At 35.8% G+C, this 16,774-nt stretch overlaps 1 protein-coding gene across 1 annotated transcript; it reads left to right on the forward strand.

The window, feature by feature from the left end:
• Positions 1–4,754: 4,754 nt before the first annotated feature.
• On the forward strand, positions 4,755–12,882 carry LOC11435841 (receptor-like protein 7). Its single transcript, XM_024784814.2, has 3 exons — positions 4,755–5,810; positions 5,939–8,112; positions 12,723–12,882. Exons 1-2 carry the CDS (start codon positions 4,755–4,757, stop codon positions 8,096–8,098), a joined length of 3,216 nt encoding a protein of 1,071 aa, XP_024640582.1. The 3' UTR covers positions 8,099–8,112; positions 12,723–12,882.
• Positions 12,883–16,774: the final 3,892 nt, after the last annotated feature.

The raw sequence follows: 16,774 nt of genomic DNA on the forward strand, positions 1-16,774 counted from the left end.
CAAGCTCAACTTGGATAGAAGAAGATTAAAAGGTTGAGGATGAAGAGATTTGGTGAAAAAATCAGCCACCTGCTCTTTAGAAGAAACAGGAAGAAGCTTGAGTATGCCAGAATGTAGCTTTTCTCTCACTATGTGACAATCAATTTCCAAGTGTTTAGTGCGTTCATGAAAAACAGGGTTAGCTGCTATATGTAGAGCACTTTGATTGTCACAGAATAGTACAGGAAGTTTAGTGCAAGTAACATGGAGATCTTGAAGAAGGTAAATCAACCATTGAAGCTCACAAGTTGCTGAAGCTAAAGCACGGTACTCAGCTTCAGAAGAAGATCTAGAAACAGTCACTTGTTTCTTTGTTCTCCATGAAATGAGAGAATTCCCTAAGAAAAAACATTGACCACTAATGGATCTCCTAGTATCAAGGCAACCTGCCCAGTCTGCATCAGAGTATCCTTGCAATTGTAGAGGTGAATTTCTAGGAAAAAATAAACCCTTGCCTGGACAATTCTTCAAATATCTCAAGACCCTTAAAGCTGCAGAATGATGAGTATGAGTGGGAGCAGATAGAAATTGACTCAATTGTTGTGTGATATAGGTGATATCTGGTCTAGTGGTGTTAAGATATAATAATCTGCCAATCAACCTTCTATAAGAAGGAATGTCCTCATAGGGTAAAGCACCATCCTTATGTAACTTGAGAGAAGGATCAGAGGGAGTGGATGCAGGTTTAGAACCAATAGTACCTGAATCTGCAAGTAAATCCAAGCAATATTTCTTCTGACAAAGAGAGATACCAAGTTGAGAATGAGCAACTTCAAGTCCAAGGAAGAATTTTAATTGTCCTAAATCTTTGATTTTGAACAATGTGTCCAAAATGGATTTAATATATTGAAATTCTTCTAAGGAATCACCAGCAAGAATAATATCATCCACATATACAAGTAAAATAGTATATGAAGTACCAGTTTTCTTGGTAAATAGAGAATGATCAGAATGAGCTTGGGTATATTGATGTTTGAGAAGTATAGAAGTAAGTTTATCATACCACTTCCTACTTGCTTGCTTGAGACCATAGAGGGATTTATTGAGTTTACAGACAGTATTAGAGTGTTTAGCAGAGATGCCTGGAGGTAAAGTCATGTAAACATTTTCTTGTAAATCTCCATGGAGGAAAGCATTATTAACATCAAGCTGATGAAGATGCCAATGATTGATAGAAGCTAAGGCAATGATTAATCTGACAGTAGTGAGTTTGGCTACTGGAGAAAAAGTATCAAAGTAATCAAGTCCTTCAACTTGAGTGTATCCTTTGGCAACCAAACGCGCTTTATATCTCTCAATACTGCCATCAGCATGACGTTTGATTTTGAATACCCATCTGCAGCCTATGGGTTTCACATTAGGGGGTAAATCTACAAAATTCCAAGTCCCAGTTTGTTCAAGAGCTTGTAACTCAACTTGCATCGCTTTCTGCCAGCATTCATGTTTGTTGGCCTCAGCATAGGTTTTAGGCTCATTGTGAGTATGTAAGGACAAAACATAAGAAGAATGGTGAGAAGACAATTTATTATGGCTAAGATAATGAGAAATGGGATAGGTAGTAGAATTAATACTGTTACAAACATAATCTTGCAAGTAAGAAGGGGAAATTTTATTTCTAGTAGAATGTCTAGGTAAATGAGAAACAGGTACAGAAGGTGAAGATGATTGTGTATGAGGAAGAGATGCAGAAGGTGTAGAGGGAGTATTATTGGGAGAATGTGAAGTTTCTGTAGTAGAAGGAGAGAAATAATCCCAGCTGGGAGTAGTGGAAGAGGTAGTAAAAGTGTAAGGAAGTATGTTTTCATGAAAAATAACATGTCTGGATACAAAAATTTCTCTGGTGGACAAATCAAACAGGTGATAACCTTTGTAACCAGACTTATAACCTAAAAACAATGATTTCCTAGCACGAGGTTGAAGTTTAGATCTATGAGATTGTAATGTAGAAGCAAAGCACAGACAGCCAAAAACTTAAAAAGTTGTATATCAGGAAGCTTGTGAAACAAAACATGATAAGGAGACTGATTATGAAGAACATGAGTAGGAACTCTATTGATTAAAAACACAGCATGAAGAATGGCATAAGACCAGAAAGAAGGAGGAAGTTTAGATTGATACAACAGAGCTCTACCAACATTCAAAATATGTTGATGTTTCCTCTCAACTCTACCATTTTGTTGAGGAGTTTCAACACAAGATTTTTGATGAATAATGCCATGAGAACTATAGAAATCATTAAGTAAGAACTCAGGACCATTATCTGATCTAACATATTTGGGGGTGACATGAAATTGAGTTCTGATCATGAGAATGAAGTTTTTCACATGAAGAGAAACTTCTGATTTAGATTTTAGAAGAATAATCCATAAAAATCTGCTATGATCATCAAGTATAGTGAGAAAATATCTATGACCATGGACAGATGAAATGGAAATAGGACCCCATATGTCAAAATGAAGTAATTCAAAATTAGTAGAAGCATGAGATAAACTTGAAGAAAAAGGTAAATGTTTTTGTTTAGAAAAGTGACAAATATCACACACATCTCTATTATTGTGAACAATAGATGGATACAAATGAGACATTTTGATCATTCTTTGATTAGAGAGATGACCAAGCCTAAAATGCCATAAGGCAGCAACTGGAATACAATTGTTGGAATTACAACTGATAGAAGAAAAATTACAAGATTTATTTGGAGAATGCATAAGACTAGTGGAACTAAAATCAGAAGGAGGAGTATATCTGTAAAGACCAGCCACTTGCTTAGCCAAACCAATCATCTTCAATGAAGTTTGGTCCTGTATAAGGCATTTGTCATAGGAAAAATTAAGAACACAAGATAAAGACTCACATAGTTTAGCAACAGACAGAAGATTCATTTGACACAAAGGTGAATATAATACATTGGTAAGATAAAATTGAGGAGTGAAAACAACATTACCAGCAAAATGAACAATAATAGAAGTTTTATTAGGAAGATTAACTCGAACAGGTTTGATTCTATGCAAAGAAGTAAAAAAGGAAAGGTTGGAGCATATATGTTCATTTGCTCCTGAATCTAGAAGCCAGTAATAGGGTTTAGAAGATATACCTTCAGTATCATGAGGAGAAGCAGAAATGTTATTGGAAACAAAAGGAGTGGTTTGGACATGATTGGTGGTAGCATTTGAAGTAGGAGGAGGAGATGATGAGGAAATCAAACTAGCCTGCTGCAGCAAGGAAACAAGTTGAGTATATTGCTCTGGAGACAAACTAGTACCAGAACCTGTAGAGCCCCCCAAACCATGATCCAATGCACCATTTTCATCAGGGATCTCATGAGAAGCAGTCACTTTAGATTGTTGCTTAGGAAAACTAGGATGACCATGTAGTTGATAACAAAAATCAACTGTGTGATTAGTTTTGTGACAAAAAGTGCAGTACCTATTAGGTTTTTGAGAATTAACAAAACCTTTACCACGTCCTTGGGATTTCTTAACCTCAGAAGCATTCAATTGTATGTTACTATCATCTGAAGCAGAGATTGAAATTGGTAAAGAGTTATTGCTTTCTTCTTGCACCACAAGAGAATAAACTTTATTAAGAGGTGGAAGAGGATTAAGAAGAAGAACTTGAGTCTTAACAACTCCAAAATTATCATTCAAACCAGTCAAAAACTGCATAATTTGATCCTCAGTTCTGTAAATCTTAGCCACCCTAGTAGCATCACAACGGCAAGCATGAACACACACACAAGATGGAATAGGTCTATGTGATGAAAGTTCTTCCCATAAAGATTTCAATTCAGTAAAATACTCAAGAACAGATTTTGCACCTTGTTTCAAGTTGTTAATGGAAGAACGCAAATTTGCAATACGAATACGATCAGCCTTAGAAAAACGTTCATGAAGATCTTGCCATACCTCATAAGCAGTGTCATAAAAGACAACAGTTTGAGCAATAGAATCTGAAACAGAATTGATTATCCAAGATTGCACCAAAAAATTACAACGTTCCCATGCAGATCGATTAAGATCATCAAGATCAGGTTGTTCAATTGAGCCATTGATAAAACCAAGCTTGTTCTTTGTGCCTAGAGAACGCTTCATGGAACGATTCCAAGCTAGATAATTGGAACCATCAAGTTTAGGAGAAACGATTAACGATGAAGGACCTTCACTTGGATGAACGTAAAAAGGAGATTCTTGATCAGGACCTTGATTACGAGGAGGCATGGTGAAGAAGAATCAGAAAAAAAAATTGAGAAAAACTGAAGCAACAAATTCTCAGAAAACAAAGCTTGAAGACGAAGCAATCAAGCACAAAAAAAAGAGAATCAATCACAGAATCATGAAGATTCAATGAAGAAGATGATGGAAAAAGGAAAAATTGCAGCGGAAGTAGTTAGAAAAGGTTGTTATGGATCTTAACAAACTCTCCAATTGAAGGAGAAGAAACTGATACCATATTAAGAGAAAGAATATGAATGAAAGTAATAATTCTCATTAACCTTTGAATGTAGTTACAAGATGTTTATATACAAGAGCTAGCGTACATGATAAGCTATGATAGCAGAGAAACACTATAGTATAACTAAAACACTCTAAACTCAATTACTTGAGGTACAAATTATATCATCCTTATGTGTATCATCCAATAGCTTGTTCGTTCATTCTACAAAAGGAGAAAAAAGTTACTTTATTGATATACCACTACTTCATTCATAATTCACTATGAGAGCACATATAATTTTTTGGCTTTTCTTTATGCTATTCAGCTCCATAAATTCCAGCACTAATAATTTTTTGCTGAATGGCAACTGTCGAGGCCATCAACGTGCCGTGTTGCTCCAATTGAAGAACAACTTGATATTCAACCCTGAAAAATCTTCAAAGCTAGTTCATTGGAACCAAAGTGAATATGATTGTTGCAAATGGCATGGTGTAACATGCAAAGATGGACATGTTACAGCCCTTGATCTTAGTCAAGAGTCTATTTCCGGAGGACTTAACGATTCAAGTGCCATTTTCAGCCTGCAGGGTCTGAATTTGGCTTTTAATAAGTTTAATTTTGTGATTCCTCAAGCGCTGCATAAACTGCAGAATTTGAGGTATCTCAACTTGTCTGATGCTGGCTTTGAGGAGCAGGTCCCAAAAGAAATTGCTCACCTTACAAGGTTGGTTACTCTTGATTTGTCTTCTTTAATTACTTCACGTCAAAACCTAAAACTTGAGAATCCAAATATAGAAATGCTTGTGAAAAACCTTACAGATATCACAGAATTGTATCTAGACGGTGTAGCAATATCTTCCAGCGGAGATGAGTGGGGTCGTGCTTTATCTTTATTGGAGGGTGTTCGTGTTTTGAGCATGTCGTCGTGCAATCTCTCAGGACCTATTGATTCTTCACTAGCTAAGCTTCAGTCACTCTCTGTTCTAAGATTAAACAACAACAAATTGTCAAGCAAAGTGCCTGATTCCTTTGCAAATTTCTCCAATTTAACAATCCTAGAAATCAGTAGTTGTGGCTTGAATGGTTTTTTCCCAAAGGAAATCTTCCAAATCCACACATTAAAGGTCCTTGACATATCAGACAATCAAAATCTTAGTGGTTCTTTGCCAGACTTCTCACCACTTGCATCTCTTAAGTACCTAAATCTTGCCGATACAAATTTCTCAGGACCACTTCCAAATACTATCTCCAATCTGAAGCACCTGTCGACTATTGATCTATCTCACTGCCAATTCAATGGAACACTTCCCAGTTCAATGTCTGAGCTCACCCAACTTGTTTATTTAGACTTGTCATTTAATAACTTCACAGGCTTACTCCCTTCTTTAAGCATGTCCAAGAACCTCAGATATATATCCCTCCTTCGAAATTATTTAATTGAAATTTACCATCCAATCTTTTTGAGGGCCTCATAAATCTTGTTAGCATCAATTTAGGGTTCAATTCTTTCAACGGGAGTGTGCCATCATCTGTTCTTAAGCTCCCATGTTTGAGAGAACTGAAGCTTCCCTATAATAAGCTTTGTGGTATCTTGGGTGAATTTCACAATGCTTCTTCACCTCTATTGGAGATGATAGATTTGTCCAATAATTATTTAGAAGGCCCTATTCCATTATCTATCTTTAACCTTCAAACACTTCGTTTCATTCAACTTTCTTCCAACAAGTTTAATGGTACAGTAAAGTTGGATGTCATTAGAAGGTTAAGTAATTTAACTGTATTAGGGCTATCATATAACAATATTTTGGTTGATGTCAACTTCAAATATGATCATAACATGTCATCCTTTCCAAAGATGAGAATTCTAGATTTGGAATCTTGTAAGCTGTTACAAATTCCTAGTTTCTTGAAAAACCAATCCACAATATTATCTATTCACATGGCTGACAACAACATTGAAGGACCAATACCTAAGTGGATTTGGCAACTTGAATCTCTTGTTAGCTTGAATCTTTCCCATAATTATTTTACAGGTTTGGAAGAAAGTTTTTCGAACTTCAGTTCTAACCTTAACACTGTTGATCTAAGTTATAACAACCTCCAAGGGCCAATTCCTTTAGTTCCAAAGTACGCCGCTTATTTGGACTATTCAAGCAACAACTTCAGCTCTATCATTCGACCAGACATTGGGAACCACCTCCCTTACATGACTTTTATGTTTCTTTCAAACAACAAATTTCAAGGACAAATCCATGATTCTTTTTGTAATGCATCTAGTCTAAGGTTGCTAGATCTTTCCCACAATAACTTTGTCGGGACAATTCCCAAGTGTTTTGAAGCACTGAGTAGCAGTCTAAGAGTGTTGAATTTCGGTGGAAACAAGCTTCGAGGTCAAATTCCTAGTAGTATGTTTCCAAATTTATGCGCACTAAGGTTTGTTGATCTAAATGACAATCTTTTAGGAGGTCCTATACCAACATCCTTGATCAATTGTAAGGAACTACAAGTCTTAAACCTTGAAAAGAATGCATTAACAGGCAGATTTCCATGTTTTCTAAGTAAAATTCCAACATTGAGAATCATGGTTTTAAGGTCAAATAAGCTGCATGGGTCTATCAGATGCCCAAATAGCACTGGTTATTGGAAGATGCTTCATATCGTTGATCTAGCATGCAATAACTTCAGTGGCATGATATCATCTGCACTCTTAAATAGTTGGCAAGCAATGATGCGTGACGAAGACGTGCTTGGACCAGAATTCGGCAGTTTGTTTTTTGAAGTTTATGATAACTATCACCAAATGGGTTTTAAGGATGTAGTACGGATGATGGAAAAATTTTGTGCTAAGCAAGTGACCCAACTTCTTTTAAATATGTCCCATTCTGATCTGTATCAAGTATTCTCTGACAGGACCGCAGAACATGTGGATCTTGGTCGTTATCAGGAGTCAATTATTATTGTCAACAAAGGTCATCAGATGAAGCTTGTCAAAGTTCAAACGGCTTTCACTTATGTGGATATGTCAAGCAATTACTTAGAGGGACAAATACCTGATGAGTTAATGCAATTCAAGGCATTGATGGCTCTAAACTTGTCACATAATGCATTAACGGGACATATACCATCATCAGTGGAGAATTTAAAGCATCTTGAGTCTATGGACTTGTCAAACAACTCCTTGAATGGAGAGATTCCTCAAGGGCTTTCAAGTCTATCTTTCCTAGCATATATGAACCTCTCGTTCAATCACCTCGTGGGGCGAATTCCTTTGGGTACTCAAATTCAATCATTTGATGTAGACTCCTTCAAAGGGAATGAAGGGTTATGTGGACCTCCACTGACCACCAATTGCGATGATGGTGGAGTGCAAGGGCTGCCACCACCAGCATCCGAGTTATCTCCTTGTCATAATAACAGTTCAATTGATTGGAATTTCTTAAGTGTGGAGTTGGGATTTATTTTTGGCCTTGGAATTTTCATCCTCCCCCTTGTTTGCTTGATGAAATGGAGGTTGTGGTATTCCAATCGTGCAGATGAAATGCTTCACAGGTTCATCCCCCAGCTAGATTTTGTGTATGAACAGCATGAAGGGAAGAGGTGTAGATCTCTAAGGTGGAGGTACTAGTCGCTTAACTCTTGGTTTCGAAGCTATATGTCCATAAATTGGACTCACATCAATGGTGCAAGCAAAACATGACTCAGGTGTGGATCCATTATTCGTATTCCTCCCTTGTTCACTAGGACTCTTTTTCTTCTCATGTTAGTTTTCTAGTTTTGAATAACAGGAGGAATATGAAAGAATAGAACGTAACAGAGAGAATAGGGCTGCAAAACTATTTTTATTTAATGAGAAACTGATGTTATATTACAAATCAAAAGAAATAACTGAATGAATAAAATGCTCCTTAATTATAGCACCACTACTTATTAAGTGAAACTAACTTGTCCACTAAAACAAAATAATAGATATTTTGCTTTGACTTATTCAAATTTAAAACAAATAGAAAATATGTTAACAGCATCCAAAGACACGTTTTCAATACTCCTCCTTGCCGTGGAGGCTGCAAACTCCTAGCTTCTTCTTTAAAAATTCAAACCTGCTGAGTGGAAAAGACTTGGTAAACATATCAGCAGCTTGATCTTCTGTTTTACAATAAATCAGATTCACATCACCATTTTCTTGCACTTCTCTTAAGTAAAATAGCTTGACATTAAAGTGCTTGGTCTTCCCATGAAATACTGGATTATATGATATGGAAATAGTTGTTTGATTATCAACAAAAATCGGTGTACTTTGCTCTTGCTTCAGGCCCAAATCTGCTAAGATATTCCTCAACCAAATAGCTTGATTTACAGCTGCTGTTGCAGCTACAAACTCAGCTTCTGCTGTTGACTGAGCTACAACCTCTTGTTTCTTTGAACACCAAGAGAAAACACTTGAACCTATGTTGAAACAGTACCCTGAAGTACTCTTCATATCATCCAAGCTACCTGCCCAATCACTGTCAGAGTAGCCAAATAGTTTGAATTCTTTGACCTTGCAGTACTTTACTCCATAATGGACAGTTCCTTTGATGTACCTTACAACTCTTTTTGCTGCCTTTAAGTGCAATTCACTAGGACAATGCATGAATCTTGACAACAAGCTAACTGGGAATAAGATGTCAGGCCTTTTAGAAGTAAGATACATTAGACACCCAATCAAACTTCTAAAATGAGCTTCATCAACTTTATCAGCCCCATCATCCTTGATGAACTTCTCCTTTTGATGCATAGGAGTGTTCATTGTTTTGCATTCATCAAGCTGAAATTTTTTAAAAATCTCCTTTGCCTATTTTTTCTGACAAATAAAAATCTCATTCTTCTTTTGAGTGATTTCCATGCCCAAAAAATAAGTCATAAGACCAAGATCAGTCATCTCAAAGACATCTTTCATTTCTTGCTTGAATTCTTCAACTAGTGCTAGGTTGCTTCCTGTCACTAAAAGATCATCAACATACAAAGAAATGATTAAAATATCAGCACCAACATGCTTGACATAAAGTGTAGCTTCAGAGAGGCTCTTTTGGAAGCCCAAATGCAGCAAATGATCATTAATTCTATTGTACCACACTCTTGGTGCTTGCTTTAAGCCGTAGAGAGCCTTTTTTAGCAAGTAGAATTTTTTTTCTTGACCTTTGATCACAAAACCATCTGGTTGCTCAACATATATCTCCTCTTGCAGAAAACCGTTAAGGAAAGCCGACTTAACGTCCATATGAAACACTCTCCACCCTTTTTGTGCAACAACGGCAAGTAGTAGCCTGATTGTGTCATGTCTTGCTACCGGAGCAAAAGTATCAGAATAATCAATTCCAAATATCTGAGAATAACCCTTCACAACAAGCCTTGCTTTGTGCTTGTTTATAGAACCATCGGAGTTGAATTTTGTTCTAAAAACCCATTTCACTCCAATGACCTTTCTATTATGAGGTCTTGGAACCAACTCCCATGTTTGGTTTTTCTCGATCATGGAGAGCTCCTCTTTCATTGCAGCTAACCATTTCGCCTCCATAACAGCTTCTTCAAAACTAGCTGGTTCAAATACAGCTATGTTACACACTGCTACATTGCTTCTTTGATAGATGTCAGAAACTAGTCTTGTTCCTCGAATTGGTGGATCATCTACTATTTCTTCAAGGTCCAATAAAACATTATGATTCTTATTTGGACCACTCCAGCACCACTTTTCATCTTCCATGAAGTGCACATCTCTACTTACCAAAAATTTTCCACTTTGAGGTTGAAAAATTTTATAAGCTTTAGAGACTGTGCTGTAGCCAATAAATATTCCAGGTTCAGCCCTTTTGTCAAGCTTGTCACGCTTAACCTGAGGTAAATGTGAGTACCATAAGCAACCAAACACTTTAAAAAATCCAGAGAAGGTTTAAAACCAAACCAAGCCTCAAATGGAGTTTGATTTTGCAAAGCTCGTGTAGGGAGTCTATTTTGTATGAAAACAGCGGTACTTGCGGCTTCAGCCCATAATTTCTTTGGCAATTCCTTTTGATGAAGCATACACCTAGCCATCTCCATGATTGATCGATTTTTCCTTTCACTCACTCCATTTTGTTGAGGAGTGTAAGGAGCAGTCAACTGATGTTCGATCCCTACTTCATCACAAAATTGTTGAAACTGATTTGATACATACTCTTTTCCATTATCTGACCTCTGAATTTGAATACGGCAATTGCTTTGATTTTCAACATGAACTTTGAATTTCCAAAACACTGCAGCTACTTCTGATTTGTGTTTAAGAAAATAAATCCAGCACATTCTGGTTAAGTCGTCAATAAAAGCAATATAATAAAGACTTCCATTTAGTGATGGAGTTCTTTGTGGTCCACAAAGATCAGTGTGAATAAGTTGGAGCTTCTGGCTCGCCTTCCAGGTACTTGTAGGAAATGGCTTCCTTGTTTGCTTCCCGAATTGACAAGCTTCACATTCAGATAACTTTTCTGTTAAAGATGGAACTCCACGAACTAATTGATTTTTCAACATGTATTCCATTCCCAAATGATGGAAATGTCCTAGCCGTTTGTGCCAAAGATCAGTTGTGCTAATTGTGACTGGAAGAGCAGATTGCTCCTCCTTCATTGGATCAAATGAAAAATTCTTGCTCTTCATTTTTACTTTGAACATTTCTTGGCCTGTTGGGTCCTTAATTATACAATTCTTATCTTTAAAAATAACTTTGAACCCTTTTTCAAGTAGTTGTCCAACACTAAGCAAGTTCTGATTAATTTCAGGCACATATAGAACATCAGTGAAATTTTTCGTACCTGAGTAGCTTGTTATAGCTACTGTTCCCTTGCCTTTAACTGGAATATGTACACCATTTCCAATTCTGACCCATTTGATTTCAGTGTCCTCCAAATTCTTGAATAAAGCTTTATCGTAGGTCATGTGATTAGTGCATCCACTATCAATCAGCCAAGATTCACATGAACTGCTGCTGGAAAAACATGTTGCAACAAAGAGATAGTCTTCCTCCTCTTGCTGTACATTTTCTGCTTCAACTGCAACTTGTTGGATTTTTGCTTTACAAATCACATCTTCATGACCTATTTCATTGCACTTGCTGCACTTTGCATCTGGCCTTCTCCAACATTTAAATGGTGGGTGACCCATTTTTCCGCAGTGTTCACAAGGTGGAAAACTTTTCTTCTTACCCTTTCCTTTGTTGTATTCACTACTTGTTGGATGACTCTTCAAAGAGTGTGATTGTTGGCTCTTGGCTGGTAAAGCACCTTCAACAATACGATCTTGCCTCATAAGCCTTCGTTGTTCTTGGGCTTGCAAGGCATGTATGACTTCTGCCAAAGTGATCTTACTAAGATCCTTTGTGTTCTCTAAACAGGCTAGAGATGCCTCATATCTTTCAGGCACTGTAACCAAAAAAAATTCTACAATTCTGGAATCAGCAAATCCAGTGCCAAGTAATCTAACCTTGTTTGCAATAGACAACAATTTGTCTGAGTATTCTTTGATTGTCTCAGACTCTTTCATTTTCTGCAACTCAAACTCATCAGATTCAACATTTGTATGCTTCGAATTCTCTCATCACCTGCATATTCTTCCTTCAAATAGTCCCATATTGCTTTTGGTGTTTTGAGGGTCATGATTCTAGTGAAAACTGTTTCTAAAACACCAGCAAAGAGACATGATTTTGCTTTCGCCTTCTTAGTTTTTCTCTCCTTGTGATATTTCAACTGAGCCATAGTTGGATTATTCGGCAGTGGAGGAACTTCATAATCCTCTTCTATGGCTTCCCAAACATCCAAAGCTTCTAGGTAAGCCTCAATTTTTACTGCCCAAAGTTCATAGTTGTTCCCATCAAAGAGAGGAGGGGCAACTTTTGAAAAATTTGACTCATCATCCATTTCACAAGTCCCTCAAGAAGAGAGCTCTGGATACCAATTGTAGTTTTCTAGTTTTGAATAACAGGAGGAATATGAAAGAATAGAACGTAACAGAGAGAATAGGGCTGCAAAACTATTTTTATTTAATGAGAAACTGATGTTATATTACAAATCAAAAGAAATAACTGAATGAATAAAATGCTCCTTAATTATAGCACCACTACTTACTAAGTGAAACTAACTTGTCCACTAAAACAAAATAATAGATATTTTGCTTTGACTTATTCAAATTTAAAACAAATAGAAAATATGTTAGCAGCATCCAAAGACACGTTTTCAATACTCTTGGTTTCGAAGCTATATGTCCATAAATTGGACTCACATCAATGGTGCAAGCAAAACATGACTCAGGTGTGGATCCATTATTCGTATTCCTCCCTTGTTCACTAGGACTCTTTTTCTTCTCATGTTAGTATTGTTGAAGCAGAACGAATCTGATAGCTATCTGATAGCTATCTGATAGCTTAAAATTGCAGTTAGTTTGTTAGCTATTTTCAGAAATAATCACTATGTATTAGAGTGTATGTGAGTTTCTCTGCTACCATTTCAGTTCTATATATACCAGTTATATATCTACTTCAAAAGTTAGTTTAGTTTCATCATTCTCTCTGCATTTTGTCCTTATGAATGAACTTTGGCCACATTATCATTGCATATTATTTCTCATTAATTGTGAAACAATGTCAACACAAAGTTAGAAAATGAAACGTGGATTAAAGTGTAAGAAAATAACTTACTCTTTTCATTATAAAGTTTTAGTGTCTGAATAGAAAAGTGTTCCAAGTGAAATGATGGTTAGCATATATATACGTGTAACTTCAGGGAAACATGGAAGTTCATTAATAAGAATCTCACCAGGGCTGCAAGCAAATAATATCTTGAGTCTCGATGCATCATTTTTATTCTTCCCTTGTTCACATTGCCTCGTTAATCCGACTATTTTGCTTGTCATATTGTTATCCTTGAAGCCTAAGAAACCTGTTGATTCAGCAATGAATAATCACTATCTGAAATCGAGTGTGTGCTTATATCTCTACTTAATTTAAGTTAAATAAATAGCAGTTGTTTGTATACTTCATCTGTCTCTCTGCAATTTGTTCTAATGAATCAGACAACGATGACAACAAAACGTTGTTAGAAACTTAAACACGGATTCAGATATTTTAAATTCACTCCATTTCTTGGTTACCCCTAAATTAGGGGGATTTTGCATTACGAATAAAAACAAACTCCACATTCAAGTTAGAAGACTATCCTTCTTTTGCATTTGGAAGATTAAAGAAAACTTCTAAATAGCATTGTGTCCCTTATATTTCTTTGCCAAGTTTTGCTCGTCCTCCTCCGTCAACAGTTTACTAAAACACACACAGGTCTAATATATCACCAACAACCTCACCAGGCCAACCAACCTCATTGTATATTTATGTTCTAATGTACACTGTCAGTCAAACAAAAATGTTCTAATGTACACTTGCAAATCATGGTTAATGGCATTTAAGTAATGGTCAATTGTGTGCAGTTGATGGTTAATGAGTCACGAGTCATGACCCCTTAATGATTTCATTAACCATTAATTGAATTTCATTAACCATATATTTAAATTGTCAAAGTTTATAGATATGTGTTTGTTGCTTGATTTGGGTTTTCGAGACAAGTGTTTTGCATCTAGTGTGTTATTCAACATCCACGCATCTCTTTGCTCTAATTAGAATTAGTCTCACGACCTATTTGTGGTTGGCTTTGTGTTTTTGATGATGCAATGGAAAACTAGGTCAAAGAATTCCATTCAGTAGTATGGACATATCAAACCACACCCTCCACTCGACCACTGAAGAATCTCCATTCCATTTAACTTACTGAACCGAATCTGTTATTTCCATTGAACTAAACATACTCAATTGGAAAGCAACAGCTCCTATAGACATCAAAACAAATGACGAAAGCCTTTGCAAAGACCTAGATTTTGTTGAAGAAATCAGATGCAATGTAGGACTAAAGAAGCAGAAATCAAGAAAGTGAATAAGCAAGAATTCGAGGCAGGCAACCTAGTCTTGAAGAGAATGTGTTGGATATATGTATATTGGTTTCATTTGAACACGATGTGTCAACATGTTCAGTTAACACCCGATTTTTAATATTATTTTATTAATATACTTATTAGATAATATTATTATTAGTGGTAGTAGTAGTAGTGTTGATTGTTTGACATTATTATTTTTTAATTATTTTTATTTGAATTTAATCTGTTTTTTACCCCTAGTCCGGATTTTCTATTCCGGATTTCATTGTTAGAATTTTGCAGATGCTTTCGGATTTGAAAATCCGGAATAATGTTTTACCAGAACTTTTGCAATTTTAAGCTTTACAATTCGTAAAATAAAATGCGAATAAAATAAAAAACAGAAATAAAAAGACACAAATATAAAAACAACTCATTTTATTAATATATGAATAATACATTACAATAATTTTCAAGCTTTTTAAGCCTATTACATAAGATACTAAATTTAATTCTAATCTCCTAAGAGCCTAATTCTAATCTCCCAAGAGTCTAACCACTAGTATGTGATAGGACATACCAGTAGTTTGCCTATTGGAGGAAAACCGGAGGAGGAGGGAAGCGGAGGGCGGGAAGAAGAAAACAATGCCCCTGAGGGAGGTGGGGGGTGCTAAAACTTACCCCAAGGCAGGCCAAGCTAAGAACCACACTGACCCACATGACCCTCAGATGAACCGCACTTTATTGCAGCGCGGTTCCATCCTCGTTGACCGTTCATACAAACCCTGAAAAAATTTAACAAAAAAATATGTTGAAGCATTTGTTACGGACCCTAACCAAGACCAAATAAAAAAAAAGAGCATCTACTTACTATATTATAAAATTAAATGCCTATGATTTTACCATTTTGCCCTTAAAAGGGGCATTTTTGTAATTTCCTATTGATGGGTGTGGTTCGTGCCACCTCATCATTTTTAGGGTGCATTTCCCATTTTGCCCCTCACCATTTTTTTTAATTATTTTATAATTTTTATATTTTTAATAACTTTTAACTATTTTTCCGTCAAAAAAAAATAACTTTTAACTATTTTTCAATTTTTATTTTTTAACTATTTTTTAATTTTTTCACCCAAATTCAGTTGCTTCTACATTGCCGTTGTGATAGATTAAGGTATCGCTTGACCCATCTTTTTTCCAAATTCTCTACATTTTTAAGGAGAAGTTAGGTCAAACACACTATCAATTATTTTAATTTCAATATTGTTTAATCACCACAACCTCACAAATATTTTTATTCACGCTGTCATTTAATGATGTCAAATATTTTTATTTCCTTTCTTAAACCTCACGAATATACACACACATATTAACGTTTAAAGTAATATTTTATGTCTGTCTATCTTTTTTTGTTACGTTAATGTAGAGCTGTCAAAATGGGCGGCCCGACCCGTTTAGGCCCGGCCTTTTACGGGCTCACGGGCTAACGGGCCAGCGCAGACCTGTTTTTTTTCTTTCATTTTTTTTCATTATTTAAGGATTGAAAACATAATAACATAAATGTACACAAAATTTATAGTGAACAAAAGATAAATTAAGTTTGGTCCAAGAGAATAACAATTATTCATAGTAACATTAACATAATTGTACACTAAAAAAGTATATTTATTAAATTCATTTACTGATGAGTATAGTTACTATATATAATTCTTTTAGGGAACAGCATAGTCACTATATTGTCTTGCAAGATCCACATATATGATATAATTAATTAATTAGCCAACACATGTAAAAATAAATTAAAAAAAGAAAGAAAGATAAAGGGTACTAAACTGAGTTAAAAGTGAGGAAAGGAAATCACAATGCAACCATAAGCAAAAGGGTTTCAAAAGTGGGGAATAAAAGCATAACATTTTTAACATCATAGGAGAACGAGAGTTAAGAAACAATGATGAAACACGACCACTTTGATTTTTGTTTTTCCTTCATTTTAATTAGAAGTAACAAAATTTCGGTAAAAAAAATAAATTAGAAGTAACAAAACAAATGAACATAAGTATGTACAATTTTTAGAAGAGAGAATGACTTAAATATCAAATGAACATAATTATTTGGGCTATCCGTCGAGTCCCGTATAAAAAATAACGCTTTTTTTTTTGCGGGTTGCCGGGCTGCCCTTAGTCCGAACGGGCTAGCCCTAACGAGCTTCGGGCTTTTTCGGACCGGGCTAAAAATCCCTGAAAAAATTCGGGCTGCTATTTATCGGCCTAGGCCCTACATTTTATTCGGACTTTCGGGCCGGCCCGTAAAGCCCGGCCCATTTTGACAGCTCTACATTAATGCA

This window comes from Medicago truncatula, chromosome 5 (genome assembly GCF_003473485.1).
Source record: "Medicago truncatula cultivar Jemalong A17 chromosome 5, MtrunA17r5.0-ANR, whole genome shotgun sequence".
NCBI lineage: Eukaryota > Viridiplantae > Streptophyta > Magnoliopsida > Fabales > Fabaceae > Medicago > Medicago truncatula.